At 39.6% G+C, this 17,658-nt stretch overlaps 1 protein-coding gene across 12 annotated transcripts in view; it reads left to right on the top strand.

Annotated features, from left to right (window-relative positions):
• TTLL11 (tubulin tyrosine ligase like 11) overlaps positions 1-17,658 on the top strand; it is a 62,306-nt gene that overhangs the window by 16,963 nt on the left and 27,685 nt on the right. For 10 of the 12 annotated variants that reach the window (XR_009747424.1, XR_009747423.1, XR_009747422.1 and 7 more), the window contains one exon: positions 11,785-11,889. The exons of the other annotated variants lie outside the window; for them this stretch is intronic. Coding sequence is in view for 4 of the 10 variants with exons in the window: in XM_061476505.1 (XP_061332489.1) it covers positions 11,785-11,889 (105 nt within the window). In the remaining 6 variants the exon portion in view is untranslated. The remainder of the gene's footprint in view (positions 1-11,784; positions 11,890-17,658) is intronic. 12 annotated transcript variants of the gene reach the window in all.

Genomic DNA, 17,658 nt, shown 5'->3' with positions numbered 1-17,658 from the left:
TGCACAGCAGTGCTTGTGGTGGGGATCGGGCTGAGAGAAAGAGTGTCTTCTTTTTTGATGAAATACCTTGTTTTAAGCAGTTCCTTGGAGATATGAAAGGGAGATTTCTTTTTTTCCCCTAGAAATTCTTGCTTATAGGCCTGCCTTCATACTAAAATATTGATCTTGTTCTTCTCTTGGTGCTTAGTGGCAACCTTAAATATGTTATTCATGTTCTGTAATGATTTCAAGCGCAAACCTGCTGTCCTTTTGTAGACAGAGTCCCATGAACAAGACATGACTGATAATACTTAAAACAATCTTTATTGTTGTAGTAATATTACAAGATCAAGCTATTCTTTCAGAGGCAGTGCCACACAGAGAGGTTGCTGTGGTCGGTGTACAGAGTATCTTGCAAAGCAATCTGTACTGTGTGTGGCCTGTACTTAACCTTCACCCTTAAGATTCCTTCAGTGCATGGAGCTGAAAAAAGATCTTTTTTAACCTGTAATTATGTAACCAGTCATGTCTTTCCTCATGCTGAAGTTATGTCAAGCATTCATTAGCTAAATATTAGATAGGGAATAAAGGAAAATGATAACTACAAATAAATTCCTGGAGAACGCTGGTGTGTGTGGAGCGCTCATTCCGCTGAGGGTTCTTCTCTGATACATTTCGAGTCCTGAATAATTTATAACAGGATTAGTGCGTGATGAGAGAAACTGTTGGCTGGTCACAAGAAGAATTCATCAATGTTGCAGCTTTTTTTGTGGATAATCTGGTTAACAGAGCATCTTGTTGATGAATATCTGTATGTCTTCACCATAAGTTGGTGTTTCTTGCTGCAAAGGGCAATCTTCTGATAATGTTTTGTGTGGGTATACAGGAACCCATGGATGACAGCTGCCTCCTCCTTCAGGTGAGACTTACCCCTTCTACTCCCAAGTAACTTTTCATTGAACTATTCATGATGGTGCATACAGCTTTGGGAGAGACACGATCATACCGTGAGCTTCATGTAAAGGACCTCATTCTGATCGCCTATGGAGATTTACATCAAAGACAGGAACTGAGCACCAGTTGCTTTTGCCTTGCCTTCACTAGCAAAGGTTTTGCAGTGCTTTTGCTTTGTGTCCCAGCTCTTGCTTGTTTTGGTGCATTTCAGCCAGTTCCGATGTGTGCTCCCACATTCCCTCTCCAAACACTCCTACAGGTAACTACAGATAAATGGCATCATTCCTCTGTCTGCAGGCCAAAGCTAATAACTAAATAATTGGCTCGAGAGAGAATGCTGGACACTAGTTCACCTACCCATTGTAATCTTTTTGCTGGTCTAATTGTGCCTGCCAGCAGGGAAAACAAAATTTGGCCTATTAATTGCAAAGAAATCAGAAAGAATTCCTGTTTTGACAGCTGACCAGCAGCAAACATTGCAGACTCCAGTTTTGATGCTCATTAAGTAACGGACATTACTCTAAGTAAAGTTTTAATGATATCTATAGCACTGGGTTTGAACACACAGGGGAAATACTGCGAAGTCTGAGCTGCATCTCAGGTAAACATTCTGCTGCGGAGATGGATTTGATTTCCCTCTAATTATCTCCCAGATTAAAATAAATGAAGCATCTAAATGAAAGCGAGTTTTCAGGAGTCATCCTCAAGTACTTCATTATCAGGAAAGATTAATAGCTCAGAAATATTCTTAGTTTCATTTTTCCTCATCTTTATGGAGTTTTGATGATATTTTTTTTTCCTCCTTCCTTTCATGCGATGTGTAATTGTGAAAGAAAGTTAAGTTGAATAAGACCAGTTTATTGTGCCATACATAACTCTTGGTTTTTAGAACACAATTCCAGTCTCTACATGCCCCAACCGCTAGTAATTTCCTTTAGTCACTGAAAATCTCCAGTGATACATGTTCAAATGAAGATACTTAAATATACTTAGTGGCTGTTGTTCCACATATGAATGATCTTTTCTTAGTTGTAAGAATTCGCCCAGGCCATTTAAGTACTGAGGTGGATGTGGCTAGTATTTTGTGCATATAACATGGTTAAACAGAAACTTTAAATTCATGCAAAGATTTTATTTTTAAATGGAGGAAGTATCTTTTGTTGTAGAGATGAGGGAAGGTTTTGTGGTTTTCCGTGATGCAAAGAAGATAAGGAATTAAAGTAGGATAAAAAGTGACATAGGCATGTGTGACGCTTTTGGGAGGGGTCCTGAAGGCAGCAGGTATCCTGATGAGCATCGATGTCCTGCTTTGCTGCATTAATTTCCTTGTTGCTTCCAAAGCCTTTACATTGGCCTGATTTAGCCAAAGTCCGATGGCAGCAGAGTTCCAAGTAGCTATTAATAGGGAGCTTTGGAGCCATGTGCTGCTCTGCAGAGTGAAGTTGTACATCAACCGCTCGGAGCCCCGCAAGAGGAGAATGTGAAAGCGGCCCTGCGGGTAACTTTGTTAGCCGAGGGTGAGTGGTGCCTGGCTCTGCCTGCCCAAGCAGAGCCTGGGTAGCCCTTTGGAATGAAAGGAGGCAGCTCGTCAACTACACGGTGGGTGTTTTGTTTGGTTGTTTTGCTCTTTATAAAAGAAACAAGAAATCAGCTGAAGATGGATGGTTATAAAAAAGAAATGGAGAGCCCTCTTTGCCCTAGCTTTGGTTTCTAGACTTGTCCTATTATCCTTGGGCATCTTGAATTTGGAACTCAAATTTCACTCATTATTAAGAAATTAAAACAATAACTAGTTTGGAAGTTGCCTACTCTTTGCTTTTGTTTGTTTGGCAGTGCTACTCTCATGGATTGTACGCCTTGAGCAGATCATTGCAATCATCCATGCTGATGACACGCTGGAACAAGCACAGTCATTTGTGGCTGAGCTGTTTTCTTGGAAGGATGGAATTTTAAGCTCTGTAATTCTGTAAATATTGCCGAACAAACCTTACTTTATTCTAGCATTACTGTGGAGTGAATTCAGGGGGTAGTGATGGCCACTGGTCTTGATTTGTGTTCTGAACATCTGCCACTGCTCATTTCAGAGTTATCCTGGTGTTTTTTCCATCTTAGATTGTTTTTTCTTCATCTCTTTTGGTTCAAATTTATGATCTAGTGAAGACTTTCAGCACTACGTGTGCCAGCCGGTCACTGCAGCATCAGGAGGGAGCTTACCTCCTTGAGTGAGAAATGTAATGTAGAAAAACGAAGGCAGGGAATGTAGTTTCTTTTTACTTAACACTTTTTACTTAAGACATTCAAAGCATCATATATAGCAGGGGTGGCACGTGTTCCTTCACAGGATCACAGTATGCATTCAGCATCCTCAGAAATCTTGGCTACGCCCAGCTTGAAGAGTCAACACTCTATACTGTCACAACTAGTATAGTGTAAGGGTCTGAAACGTGCTCCATAATTTTTGTACAGAGGAACTTGTATAAGACTTCCAAGTAACTATTTTCCTCCTTAAATTTAACATGTTAAAGTAGCAGCTTCTTTAGATGTCTCCTGATGTGCTTGTGACCAGTGGGTCTAACCTTGTCTGTTAAACTGCAAGAGGAATGTGGGTCTTTACTGAAGCTTGTATAGGATTAAATTTGCTCTGGCTTTACTTCTTGTAGCAGAATGCTGTTCACAGCCTGCTGAAGGTGGGAGGAGGCTTCAGCTAAAGGAAATGCGCACGATTAAATGAGTGGTCTAATGACACCGAACAACATTTAAAGTAAATCAAGGTTACTTATGTAAACAGCAGTTTAATTAAGATAATCACTGATGCAAATCATTGTTGATGTTGCATCTCCAGCAGAAAATCCATTTTAAAAGGCTTCACAAACTTCTGGGCTTCTGTGCCTGGTTTTGACTCGCTATAGCAGTAAAAGGTTTTAGTTTTGGTGTTTAATTATTAGCCATTAATTCCTTTTAAAATTCCATTAGATTTGAGGAGCAAAAAGGAATCTCAGTCTTGCATGCAAATACTGTATGTTCTCCACTGGATGGTAGATGTAAAGTGTTTGACTGGTGGTATAATCGCAAGGCGTGAGTATCATTTGGAGCGGGTCTGCTCTAAATGTCTTAGGAAGATCATTTATATCATCTCATCAATGCTAATGACCTGCTTTCCTGTGAGGAATGTTTGCGCCAGAGTTTATTTATCGCTGGATTAATTAGCATTGTAAGAGACTTCTTTGTATTTGTGCTGCTGTTGTTTGTTCTGTGTCCCAGTGTGATCTCTTGCGTTCACATGCCCAGTTTCTTACATATTTCAAGATAGAAAGTAAGCATTTCTTTCTTTTGACAAAGAAAGTGTAGTATTGTGACATGCTTGTCATTAGATATATGAGTTGCTCATGGAATAAAATCTGCTTTTTACTTGCTAGAGATGAAGAAGCTGCAGCCCTCTAAGTGATAGAATGACTTTTATTCAGCACTGAAATAGCCATTGACAGAAGAAAGAATTGAAACACTTTGGAAATGTAATATAATTTAATCTATGGCTATTACAAACCCAATCAAGTCATTGTGCCCACAAAACTGAGTGCTTTTGGTTTATTACCTGTTACGGCATTCCGTTTCATTGCTTATCTTTCCTTGGGTGCTATTTGCTGTACAGATCACTTCTCTATTTGAAGTCAGCCTTGAAATTTATGATATTCTGATTATTTTTTCCTTCTGTTAAATATATGTCAGGTACAATTCTCTTCTGTGGAGTCTGGCTCTCGCAAATGTTGAGTGTGATTAACTCATTCTCTGAGCAGGAAGAACCCCAATGTGGTGTCTCTCAAAGTTTTGCAAGATCAGCAGCCAAACAGTGGTGAATGTCACTCTGTTCAGAGAGCACCCTGTAAATATTAATGTATGTCAGTTTGACTCTTTATCTCCAAGTGTTATGTAGTTAGGAAGAAGTTCCAGTCAAGGGTTTGTAGAGTTTGCTTCCCAAGAGATCTTACTCTTTTCTTGCACAAAACAAGATGGTTCCTTTTTTTCTACCATGTGGATTCTTCATTTCTTGCTATTGAGAAGCAATTCTATACTTTCTTAAAGGTTGAGGTTAGGGTTCCCCTCTTAAAGAAGGGGAAAAAAGTTAGGAAGTAACCTGTGCAGCTGTATTCCGTTTAGTTTCCAGAGATTTTTTTATTCAATTTCATAACCTCCCCGGATGTTTGTGTCATGTTTAATGGAAATAGGAAAATACACTTTGCAAAGATGTCTCGAGTGTATGATTATCCTAGATTTTGATGATGATAAAGTCATTCTTGCCATTGATTGCTGTGTTTATCTCACTATACATATTCTAAGGTTATGATTGTGTGACAGGGGTTGTTTAAGAGGGTCAGAAATTCAGTGCACAAATGCATGGAGAGACTGAACGGGAGAACACTGCTGTTGCAGCTATTGCTGATCAGAAAATAATGTTGTAATGTATCTTAGTTTCCGCTTCTGTGCGTAACTGTACTATATTCCACAGGGATTCATTTCTCAGGGTTGTCGGTGCTTTTTGCATTATAGAGGCTGTTTAGTGCTTATAAAAATAAGTGTGCACTAAACCTGGCTGTGGTAGTATGAGTATTTTGGTTTCCATTTGCTAATTGACTTTATGAGCTGACTGCTAGAGCTTTAGGTTGATTCCTGTATCCCTTTGCTCTCACTTGGAAGTCTGGTCAGGTTTTCAGCTATTCAAATGCTTCTCAAGCACCACCTCTTCATTCCAAGCCTTATTTCTGCCTGAGAGTGTATAAACTCATATATGTGGCTTTCTTGAGATTGATCTTTCTGCTGTGGTTCCTTTTGGAGGCTGACACAATTTTTTTCTCCATCAGTCAAAATGACCCAGCATTCATATTCAGGATCATTCTGCCAGAGCCTTTTGAAAGCACATTGAATTAGACCCTTTCTCTTTCCTAGAGGGCTTTTTGGTCTATTCCTTCATCAGGCAGTCTGCCAACTTTAGAATCAATTTTTGTCTGTTACATTAGCCCATGCGGCTTTTGATGAGTTAGACATGTGAGGGAGACTTTTAAATGTGATGTTTGTCAATGTAACTCCAGTTCAGTTTATTGAAATGTTTGTTTTTCTGTAGTTGGAGAGTATTTATTTCTACTGCTATTTCTCATCCTGCTCAAGAAGAACTAGCTTCAGCTACTCTGTTCAGTTCTGTGAAGCAAATGGTACAGGTGCATTGATCTTTGCTCTCTGTTCTTGCTTTTCCAATTATCTGCTTCATCCTTCAGAGCTTTTAACCTTACTTGTATTGATTAGACAGGCCCAGCTGGAAGATCTACCAACTACAACGTGGGATGTCCCTCCATGAAGGGAAAGGAAGGATGTGGTAGTGCTTGACTCACAGACCAGATCTATGTTGGTTTTAAGAGCCACTTAGAGGAGAGTGCCACAAGAGTGTTTAATACAACAGAAAATAGAATACAGGGTGCAGAACAGTAGCAAATAATTTGAATATGCTGTGGCTGCAGTCCTAACATGGAAAACAAAATCTGCTGATAGAAAGGTCAGATCTTTTAGTTTATAAGTAGCTTGTAATCTGGAATGTTTTAATCGACTACTAATGCATAAATACATGAGCAATAATAATGTTTCTTCAAAAATAGCTAGCACCATATCCCTAGCATAAATGCAGCAGGAATTCAGTAATACACTTCAATGTTTATCAAACCATTACAGGGGAAGTTGGTTTTGTGGAAATACCTCTGGACTAGGACATAAAAGATGCAATTTCTGTTCCTGATTCAGCCAGTTTTACTCAGTGACCTTTAGACAAAATATGTTCCTCCTGTTACAATTTTCATTCTGTGAAAAGAGGATGATGTCTTGCTTCTCCCATGCACTGCCAGTCTTTCTAAGCTAATAGCATTCAGGGTATGGCCTGTTAGTAGTGTATGGGGTCAGTTTATGTATTGTTGATGTATAAAAATACTACAGAAAAGCTTCAGTTTTCTTCTCTGGAAGACTCTAGGTCTGATTCTGTGTTCTTCAGTAAATATTCCTGGTGATTGCTAAGGTTTGCAAAGCGTTCTTCACCTTTTGCCAACCTGATTGTCATTGTTGAGCTCTTTATCTTTTGCTTTCTCCCATACAGTGTGTAGAGCCATTGCATTTCCTATACAACATGGGATACATATGGTGCATGGTGTGCTCTTTAAATATTTGGGATGTTAGGATTTTAAAAGTGATTTTTCGTAGCGTCATTCTTTGGTGTTATTTTCATCTTCTCATTTTTACAGTCCTTTGCTAATAAAATGGAGAACTCACGGGATAACATTGGGATGCACACAAACATGGCACTAAGTGACTCCATGCTCAACAGCAGATTAATGTACAGTTATCCCCTTTTGTTACTCACAGTCCAGTTCTGCAGGATGGTCTGTGTTTGCTCGTGTATTGTATTCCAAGCACCAACATTTTGAATGTAAAGGCTGTATTTTAACTTCCACAAAAAGAGTGAATTCAGTCTTATTTTGCATCTCTTGAAATGACCCATATTAAGGGACAGCTGGAAGTGCTTACAGTGTACTCCGCAAGCAAGTTGATGACGGGACCAGGTTATTTAAAAGTGTTAATTGATATGGGCTGAATAATTTTTAAAGGTTTCATTTTCAGCCCTGTGAAATGAATTGGTCCAAAGCAGCCGTTGCTTTTGCAGTAACTGGTGTTATGTTACCACATTGCCAAAGGAGACTAGTTTGTCCAATTAGGCTTGAATTGCCATGTTTTGAGATGCAGTCGATCTAATTACACTTCTATTGGCATCTCTTTCTTTCTGCTCTTTACGAATTCTAGTCAGCAATAGAGGAAGGATTGGAAATAAACTGAGGAATGTGACCTGTCAAGAGCGTTTCCATAAAATCTGAACTTTCCAAACATCCTAATATATAAAAGCGTGCGGTAGCAATTTCATCTCTTAGAATGTAATACTATGTGAATACCTGTGTTGATCATTAAGAAGTCTTGCTGTTTTTTTTTTTTTTTTTCTTAGGATCATTAAATGAAAACCTTTGTGATAAAGTCCAGCAACAAGGAAGGTTTTATCAGAATACGTCCTTTTCCTCAAGTCTTTGTAGCGCAGCCACAAAAGTTGCTGTAATCTTCAAGGTTTGCTCTAGGAGAAGGGAGGTCAGGAATAAAGTGGGGTGGCTGCTTAGTCTCCTTCCAAATGGCATAAAAATGAATGTGCAGGCAGTGAGTCTAAATACATCTTTGAATTCAGTTATTTAATAGAGATTGTAAGTGAGTCTGACTGGTAACAGAGTCTGCTGTAAGGCATGCTGTATTTTGCATCCCTCGTAGCCAGCAGCAATGACTGGGGCGAGAGGCTTCACCGAGCTGCAATACAAAGGCTTTGCGGCAGTGGCAGCTGATCAAGCCTCCTTCTGTATCTGACAGCATAAATGTTGGAGCTCCTTCGGTGTGTGCTCCTCCTTTGACTGAATTCTGAGTAAGCTCCTTTTGTGTTGTGTTGGTTTGGTTTTGTTTTTCTTTACACATGAACTCAGGAATACTTCAAAGCATCCCTGGGAGATTTGCTGCCTACAGATGCTGGCTGTATCCAGCCATTGCTGATGGCAAGCTTCAGCTGAAACTAGTGAAAACTCACATTAAGCACGGTCAGAAACTTGCTCAAGTTACGTTGGATAGGATATAAAACAAATAGCAATTTTCACCTTATTCATAAAATACTTAAGAGAAGATGAAATTACTGTAGTTGTTACGGCCATTCACCTTTTCCTTTTACCTCACAGGTAAACTGGCTTGCAAAAGTGATATGGTAGAAAAGTCCTTGATGTTCTTAGATGTTATTTCCACTATTCAGGGCTTCTTGTATGTACTTTTTAAGGCTGACATCTCTTCAGCCTGAAAAAGGTTTGTGTTTTTGTGTTGGACAAGGGCTTAATTTCCAGCTAATTTTCAGTACTTGTCTCAGGTTGTTTTGGGCTTCTCTGCCTCAGTAATCCAGGCATCCATCCAGCTCTGCAAGTGCAGTACATGTTGTCAAAGGGTGTTAATCTGAACTAACTCTTGAGCTGAAAACCTGCCGTGTAGTAAAAGCTAAACAAATGTATTTGTGCCTAGTGAATCCACTGAAGAGAGTACAGGGCAGAGGAGGACATGGTGTAATGTGCTGTCTAACTGGAAACCAGGCTGTCCAGCAATACTCTACATAAGGAAGCAACTTTCTTCTTATAAAATCGTTTTGATTGAAACCTAATTTGTTCCTCATATAGGGAAAGAAGTTTATTCTGTTTTCTGTACACATTCTACAAATGCCATCTCCCCTCTTCCTCTGCTTGACTGCATTAATCTCAGCCTGTCTAGTGCAAAGAGGAGGAGGGAAATGAGCAGTTGTCTCCTTTGTTGAGAAAACTGCTTAGTTGTTTTTAAAGTACATTCTTAAGAGATAGTACTCTATCTGCTTTATTTGCATGTGCTATAATTTCCTCCTTTGTTTTCAGTACAGGAAAGCTCTTGTGATTTGAAGTTAAAGCTGCCTTTTTTCTCTCTGTCTTAAAGTATAGGGCAGGGGCAGCATATGTGTGAGCCTTCTCTGTTCAAGTGGGTTCACTGAATTTGCATGTTCATACAGGGAAGGTGATTAGTAGTTAGGCTGGAGTGCAAATTGTTTTTTTGCCTGACACTTCAATATGCTAATCATTAGAGCTGAGTTTCTGCTATCAGCAAAATAATCTTCACCTCTGCTCACCCTGTAGCTTGCTAACATAATCTAGTCTTTCGGGTGATATCTTGACTTACTGCAGGAGTAGTAGCACCACCTTCACAGGGAAGAACTTCCTAAGAGCTCATCTCAGTCTCCCCTATGGCAGGTTAAAGCCATTCCCCTCTGTCCTGTCCTACAGGCCCTTGTCCAAAGCCCCTCTCCAGGTTTCTTGTAGCCCCTTTAGGCACTGGAGCTGCTCTAAGGCCTCCTCTTAAGGACCCTTCTCTTCTCCAGGCTGAACCAGCCCAGCTCTCTCAGGCTGGCTCCAGAGCAGAGCTGCTCCAGCCCTCGCAGCATCTCCGTGGCTTCCTCTGGACTCGCTCCAAGAGCTCCATGCAACTCCACTTTTAAATTAATTTTTCCAGTTGGTTTATAATGTGAACTTCAGGAACTTCCAGTTTTCTGTAATCCTCCTGATACTAAATTGCTTCCCAGCAGATAGTTTTCATAGAATATGTGTGCAGGTATTTAATATAAAGATAAATGGTAGTATGCCTAATGCATATTTGTATATATGTCTGTATATGCAGCATGCCTATGTGTGTATTTGTACCTAGTATAAAAATGTCTCATGTCTTACCTGTCTCCTTGCCATCTTTACAATCTGTACCTTACGTGTACCTAAAACTACGACCAACTGTGATAGCTTTGACAGCATGAAATCTGTGGGGTGAGCCTTGAATACTTTGTCTTGGTTTCCAGTTAATATCTGTAAGTTCCTCATGTAGCTGCTGAGCTGCAGTGTGTGCTTTATGTTCTCTCAGGGATGGCACAACCCACGAACAAAGTGATTTTAAAAAACTAAGATTTTATGTAAGCAGGAAGATGTTATAACGAATCGATCAGCCAAGGGCATACTAAAGTACATCACCTTCCTAATAGAAGAAACAAATTCCTGTGGAGTGGGGCTCCTGGGCCACATAACAGTGTTTTATTAAGGTAACAGTAAAATGGAATAAATGAATGCTAATGCATGGATTATATCCCTTAACACCAGTGGAAAATTCATACATGCAAATGCCTTCTAAGAGTTATGTTTTTGCAATGTATTGAGATGTCAGGGTTCAGAATGGGAGAACTTGGAGCAAACAGTTGTCAGTGTTGGTACAGCTGTGAGTTACAGAGCAGATTGAATGATATAATTACCCCATGTCATTATAAGAAATAACACTGTTCATTTCTGTATTTCCATTTGATGCAAACCATTAATTCGCTGCACTGGAACATGAAAGCCCAAGTTTGGAACAGTTAGTTTGAACGAAACACAATCCATTCTTTTCTTACGGCAGGCTGAAGTAACTAATGGTACCTTTCATTGACTGCAACGTGTGTCTCAGCCTGCAGGTTTCACTGGCTTGGATATATGGTTTGAGGAGAATGCAGAAAAAGGGCAGCTCAATTCTGAGATTAATTGAATTTCCTCTGATTTGAAAAAGCCCTCTTATTTCTAGAAGGCTTTGAGTAAAGCTGTTAAGATACGTGGAGGGAGACAGAAAAGATCCTTTTCATTACATTACAGATTTGCTTTTGCTGATTTTTGGGTGCAGCTGAAATTGCTGAGATCTCAATTCTTTTTCATCCTTTGGAGTAAAATGAAGACTCCCTAGATTTTTCTTTACTCAAATAAATCCTGAGGTGGGATATCAAAATGTGATGTAGGAGAAAATACCTTCTCAAGAAAATACCAAAGCAAGAAGGATTAGAGGCTTGCTAATTCCTTAACAAGTATGTCCTATACATGTAAATTGTGTGACAATCCTTAGAAGGGAACCAGGAGGAGGGAGAAGCAAAATCAACCTAAGGGACCACGGCAGTCGAAGACAGAGATACATGAATACAATAGATTACTTAAGATAAAACCAGATAGACTAGGGAAATGCAAGAATTTCCTATTAACTTTTCCACATGGACACTTAACTGGACTTGTTCCTTAGATGAAAGTGCCACAGTTTAAATGCGTGTTCCTGATTTGTGAAAGTGAACTTCACTGTGATTTCTTGTGATTCTGTGTTTAAGGGCATTTGCTGTTCCATTCTTTGTACGTGAGTCAGTGTGGTGCTACATTACATGTGTGTTCGCTGTTCTAGATCTGGAGCCTTGCCTTGCCTGAGCAACTGTCTGTGCTGCCTGTTCCCCGGCCATCAGGGCAGTGACCTGTGCCAGGATGGACCCAGTCAACGGCTGCGGAACAAGTATGTCAGAGACCAGAGCCATGGAATGGGTCCAGCTTGTGCTGCTCGTGCTCAAAGTGTTCTGCTGCTTTACTGCAGAGAAACATCTATAATTTATACTCACAATTTAATGTAAAGATAGAGCAGTAATAAGGTTTTTGAGGGTATTTTTAATATAACAAGGGGGTTTTAGGCCTGAGAAAATAATAATGATGAGTGTCAGACATTCTTACAAGATGCTTGATACAGTATTGGAGTTTAAATATTACTGCACTGCTTTAACATGTTTCCGATATTATTGGTTAATGTGTAAATGCAAGTTGTTCTAGGGCGACTTACCCCTTTTCAGAAAGAGTTTTAGATGAAGCACTTTTGTTTTTCTTTTGCCACTTGACTTCTGTTCACATTCTAGGTTTTCCTCCCTCCATTCTGCGTTGCTTGGAACTTCCGTGGATTTTTCCAGTGTGTGATAGTATTCCTGGACTGCTTTGTAATAATCTCTGGTAGCTGCTTTCCTCCCTGGAAGAGTATGCCCTTAAAATAACATGGATATACATAGCAGCTGGAAATACCATTTTTTGCTGTGTGTTTTCTTGCCTTGTACAGAAATACTGTGATTTGTCGGCATAGGGTTGACAATGATCTCTTTTCCTGGCAAGATGTTTTACTCTTCAAGACTTTTTTTCCCTGCTGTAACTATAGGGTAAATGCAGGCATTTATTTTGGTAACATTTGGTCCTAAATGGAAATGAATGAGAAATGAAGGAAAAATGGAGATCATTGCTCTGCTTTTTGCAGGAGCTTTATTATTCTCATTAGCTTCAGGCCATCAGAAAGTTCTGTGTTGTCAGATACTGCACATAATGAGTATGAATATTAGATCATAACCATGTCTGAGAACTGTTTGCTTATTCCCCTGTTTGTACTCACATACTATTGGCAAGGGAGTGCAAAGCATGTTTTAAAGGGACAGCAAAATGAAGGGCTTGGAATTCTGGTTTGAGTTAAGCACAGGCATTGAACAGGAAAAAAAACCCAACATTTCCCCTCTTACAGATATCCTTCAGGTGTTAGTTCTGCAGGATCCTGGTTTTATTACATCAATCACAAGCAGCTTAAGGCTTCCAAAAACATAGTCACAGACAGATGTTGAGCCTGTCTGGGGATTAGAAATATCCTCTTCCATTAAGTATAAATTAACTTAATCACCAGGTATGAAAGATAAGCAGCATAAACATCATTCCCTGAAGCTTTCATTAAAATTAAAGTTCTATTTAAAACTAGGCTTGTACTTTCTATGACTTGATCCCCCTTCAAAGAGATTATCTGCTGTAAATTCTTACAGTGACAGAGTGACAGAAATGAATGTGTTGGGGGCAGTGATGTTCTCTGTAATTTAACTTCTGCTGCCAGTCATCTTTTAGCAGGAGAGATGATTGGCTTATTTTTAAGTAATAATTGGTCTCTAGTCTCTGAAAAATGAGAGCCTTAAAACTGCCTAGCACCCAGTTGCCACAGAAGGAAAGCATAAAGCCACATGACTTAACAGGAGCATAATCACCAGTAGTGTTATTTTGTGTGTGTGGAATTCACCTGCTTTAATAGGAGGATTACTGCTGATAGAAAGCAATTGCACTGCTGCTTCCTAGTCTGTTGGATGACTGGGTAAAGCTCCTTTTCTATCCTACCATAATCACGACTGCTTTCTAAGAATCATTTCCACAGGGGAAGAAATTCCATGGGATTCAGGTTTTTTTCTCTTCTGCTGTAAGGCACTTGGTGGTCTAAAGTTGGTTTCAATACATCATCAGGCTTTACAACTGGTTTGCCTTGGCAGTATCCTCTATTACTATTTTTAGGGCACACTTTTCTAAAGAAACAAAGGAAACTCTGGAGGAATAATGAGGCACATAAGTACCTTAAAAGCAAATAGTGAACACAAATAAATCTACTAGGAATAATAAAAGCTACCTCCACAAAAAGTAAAGTATTGGGGACAATACATAATGATCTTTGTTTTATGGTAATTCTTTGCTACAGTGGAACAGTCTTTCGATGCAGGTTTTGCCTTGCTTATCCATTATTTCATTGTAGTAATGCTGTATTTCTGCAGCACTCAGACTAGATGACAGGTAATAGCATGAGCATTCACTGCTTCTGTTACATTGAAAGTAATAAATCTTTAGCTGATGCAGACTGATACTACCATTATTCTTAGAAAGTTGGAAATAAAGAATCTCAATTAATAACTAGGAAATAACTTTTTTTCAGCACTTTGCATCTGAGATTCCTCAAATGCATTTCTTCAGTGATTTAAACTATGTATTAGGGAGCTCTATAGAAATAAAACCAGAGCTCAAGTGCAACTGTTACATGCAGTTGGATGTTCATCCCACGTGTGCAGTATCTGCTTTGTATCTCTAAAGGATGTCCCTTCTCTCTGTGGTGTGCTGCTGCACTGATTCCAGTCATCACCTAGTAAGGCAGGAGTTTAATGAAACTATTTAATCACAGTATCACTGTTGAGCACTTTCAGTTTTGGTTATGAGGTTTGAAATGGTTTATTGGATTGAGCTTTAGTTTAAAATACAAGGGAATTAACACGGCCTTTCTGACTTCTGATTTGTTGAAAACCTAAGTGCTTCTAGAAACTCCTCCGATCCATGATGATTCAGCCAGGAAAGCTCTGTACCACTCCTTTGAAAGGGAGGTGTTAGTCTTTGAATAGTACTTGTTGATAACTGCAGTAATTGTCATTGCTTGTGTGGCTGTTGGACATTACCTCATACAAATTTCATTTCTTCCCAAGCAAAATGTGTAGGGCAGCACATGAGCTTGTCTAAGGTTCTGAGTTTGAAGGGTGGCTCTAGTCTCCTCTGCATATGATCTGAAAACTTCAGAAGTATTCTCATCCATCACTTCGTGTCCCTGGTGTGGATCCACACAACGTTTCAACATCTTGCAAACATTCATTAGCGATGTGTTAAGGTGTCAGACTTGCACAGTCTTCTGTTTTCTTTCAAAAGCTATTTAATCTTTCATGAGAAGTGTTTATTTTTATAAGAAACCCACCCACTCTGAAGAAGCAGTGAACCATCCTTCTCTGAAAGAGGACTGATGTCTGTGGAGCTTAGAGTATGATATGCAGTAAACAAATAATACTCCTGGGATGGCAAATGGAAAGGCTGCAATGAGCAGATGGCTGGGCATGAGAGCTGCTGGGATTGTAGATGACAGGCTGCAGGGGCTTGGATTTAACTTCTTCAGGAATCTGATAAATTATTTTGCTTTTGTTAAGCAAATGGCAAGGCGATGGAGTACCTTCTTAATTTGTCCTCAGAGTCACCTAAAGTGTGTTTGTCAGCTCACAGACAACCTTAATGGGCTCCATTTCTTTCACCCTTCTAGAGTGCAACGTTAAGCCTTGAAAGTGCATGCAAAGTTAGGCATGGTCGTGCTCACAGTAAGGTTAAAATCTAAGTGATGTGATTTAATTACTTGAGATATGGATTCTTTTTTCTTGGAGAGAGATGGAAATTCTAACTGCTTCCAGGAGACAGGGCAGCTGCTGTGTTTTCAAGCTGTTTTGTATGATGGTTGTCTGCCAACAACATGGTGATTATCAGTCCTTATTTCTAATGCGATGGATTCTGCTCTTTGAAATATGGACTCTACTGAGGTTGCTTTGACTACCTCAGAGCATTCTCCAAATGTTGAATAAACTATGTGGAAGAGCAATAATGTTTCTAACCTAACTTCCAAAATCTCCTTAGTCTCTGGGGTCTAATCTTCCTTTAATACTTTTATCTTTGCGTGACTTCATTATTATTTTGAAAGGAGGAAATGCCTGTTGATGGTTTTTACTTTGCCAGAGGGCGAAGAGGAGATGAATATTCTGTTTCTTTAATGAAACTCACAAGTGGCCAGGACAAAACAAAAGATGCTGGTTATTCACACAAGACGCTGTTAAACTATGGCACTTCTTGTTGTCACGTACTGTGAGGGCTGGAAGTCTCTGTGCGTTAATAAAAGCAATGGGATTAGTTCGTAAGAGAAAATTCATGAATGGTTGATAATGCAGAGCCACTGCTCTGGCTTTGATTTAGTTTCCTAAATGATTTATTTCCATGACTGAGCACACAAACATATTTCATACCTCCACACCCCAGTAACAAAGACATACCTGTTTCTTGGGAGGTCTGTAAACTGTGGTGATAAATGGGTGGATAGATAGATTTGTCATGCAAATTATTCTCTGTTTTTAACTATGTTAACATAGTTCTTGCTTTGAGAATAGAGGCTCAGCTGAGGGAATAATTATAGCTTCAGAACCCAGAACATAATATTTTCTTTTATTAGGTAAGCAGTTGTCAGCTGATACCACAATTGCTTAATTCATACTTCTAGCAATGCCCTAGATTGCACCACGTGAGCTTTCCTAAAAATATGAATATTGCAATTCTTACCCAATTCTACTCTGAACTTGGCAGGTAACTTTTATATACAAGTAGACAAAATGCTGTGTATTCTGAAGCCTTTAATTAGTAGTTGCAGATTTGTTTGTCCCTCAGCAACTTGTATTTGCATAAAGATTAAGGCTGGTCAGAATGAAAGGGATAAACCATAGATGGAGGAAACATTAATAAATTAGTAATCATGTATAAAAGATAAGTAGTCTTAGATGTCATTTCCATAAGCTTTATTAAAATTTAAATTCTTTTTTAAAGATGCAGTTAATATTTTCTCCACAGTTGATCATTTCTAAAGAGAGATCTGTCATGAGCTGCAGAATGAGAGAAATTAATGTATCGAGGTCAGACATTAGTATGTAAATGAAGCTTTGCTTTTATTCTGTACAGCAACAGAAGCATTACCTTATGTTTGACCTTTCATTCATTTAGCCTGACTCAGCTGTGTCAGTCAAAACAATTAATTCTAAGGAGCAGCTCTGAAGTGTGGGGCTCAGCTTGCTTCTCCTGCCTGTGCCTTTAGGGAATCCCCTGAGAGAGGAGGTAATGGAGGGGACCAGTGCAAGAGTCTCTTGCTGGAGGTTTGGATTTTCTGATCCCTTCCCCACAGCTGCACTGTCCATAGACATTTTGCAAGGTGTTCAGGGAGAACCCTGGGTGTTGTACCCAAACTCTCAAGGTGAAACCTTGACTAAGACAGTAAATAAGATGTGCGTTGGAAGTCACTTTCTGGAGTGAGGAGGAACTGGATGGTAAATATGCATAGGAGGTTTCAGCAGCTCTGAATCTGACAGGTAACATTACAAAAAGGTGAACTCTTTTTCTATATTCCAGTGAGTTAATGGTAGAAAGGGAGGTGAAAATCCCCCTTGCTTTTTCCTTGTTGCTGGACCTTGAGCTATATTTCTGCTTCTCGTAGCTGTACTGCCAGTGCTCATAGTGGCCTTGGACTGCATGACCCTTGGGGAGTTGTCATCCGCTTCACCCTTATGGTGTGGCGATGGCAGATGGCAGTGAAACACAGCAGAAAATGTAATGGTGCATTGCAAGTGAGCATAATTCAGCCAGCACTAGGGCAAAAAATAGGATGTGCACTGTTCCCTTGCAAAAATGTGCAGCTCACAGTCAAATCCTGGTTTTATAGATCCTGAGTCTGGCTGTAATATCCCTGAGCTAAGCAGCTTTCCTTAATGAGTCGTGTTGAGACCACGTAGAGATTTGGTGCATACATGTGTGCCCATAGATCTACAGGAAATAAACTTTTATTGAAGTAGTGTCTCTGGTAGCAGTGGAGAATTACAGTCGGAGTATAGTCAGTGTA

This window comes from Pezoporus flaviventris, unplaced genomic scaffold (genome assembly GCF_033815535.1).
Source record: "Pezoporus flaviventris isolate CSIRO_AGI_PZ_B2104156 unplaced genomic scaffold, CSIRO_AGI_Pfla_v1 ptg000097l, whole genome shotgun sequence".
Lineage (NCBI taxonomy): Eukaryota > Metazoa > Chordata > Aves > Psittaciformes > Psittacidae > Pezoporus > Pezoporus flaviventris.
The sequence above is the reverse complement of the archived record's forward strand: the minus strand, read 5'-3'. Positions and strand labels throughout refer to the sequence as shown.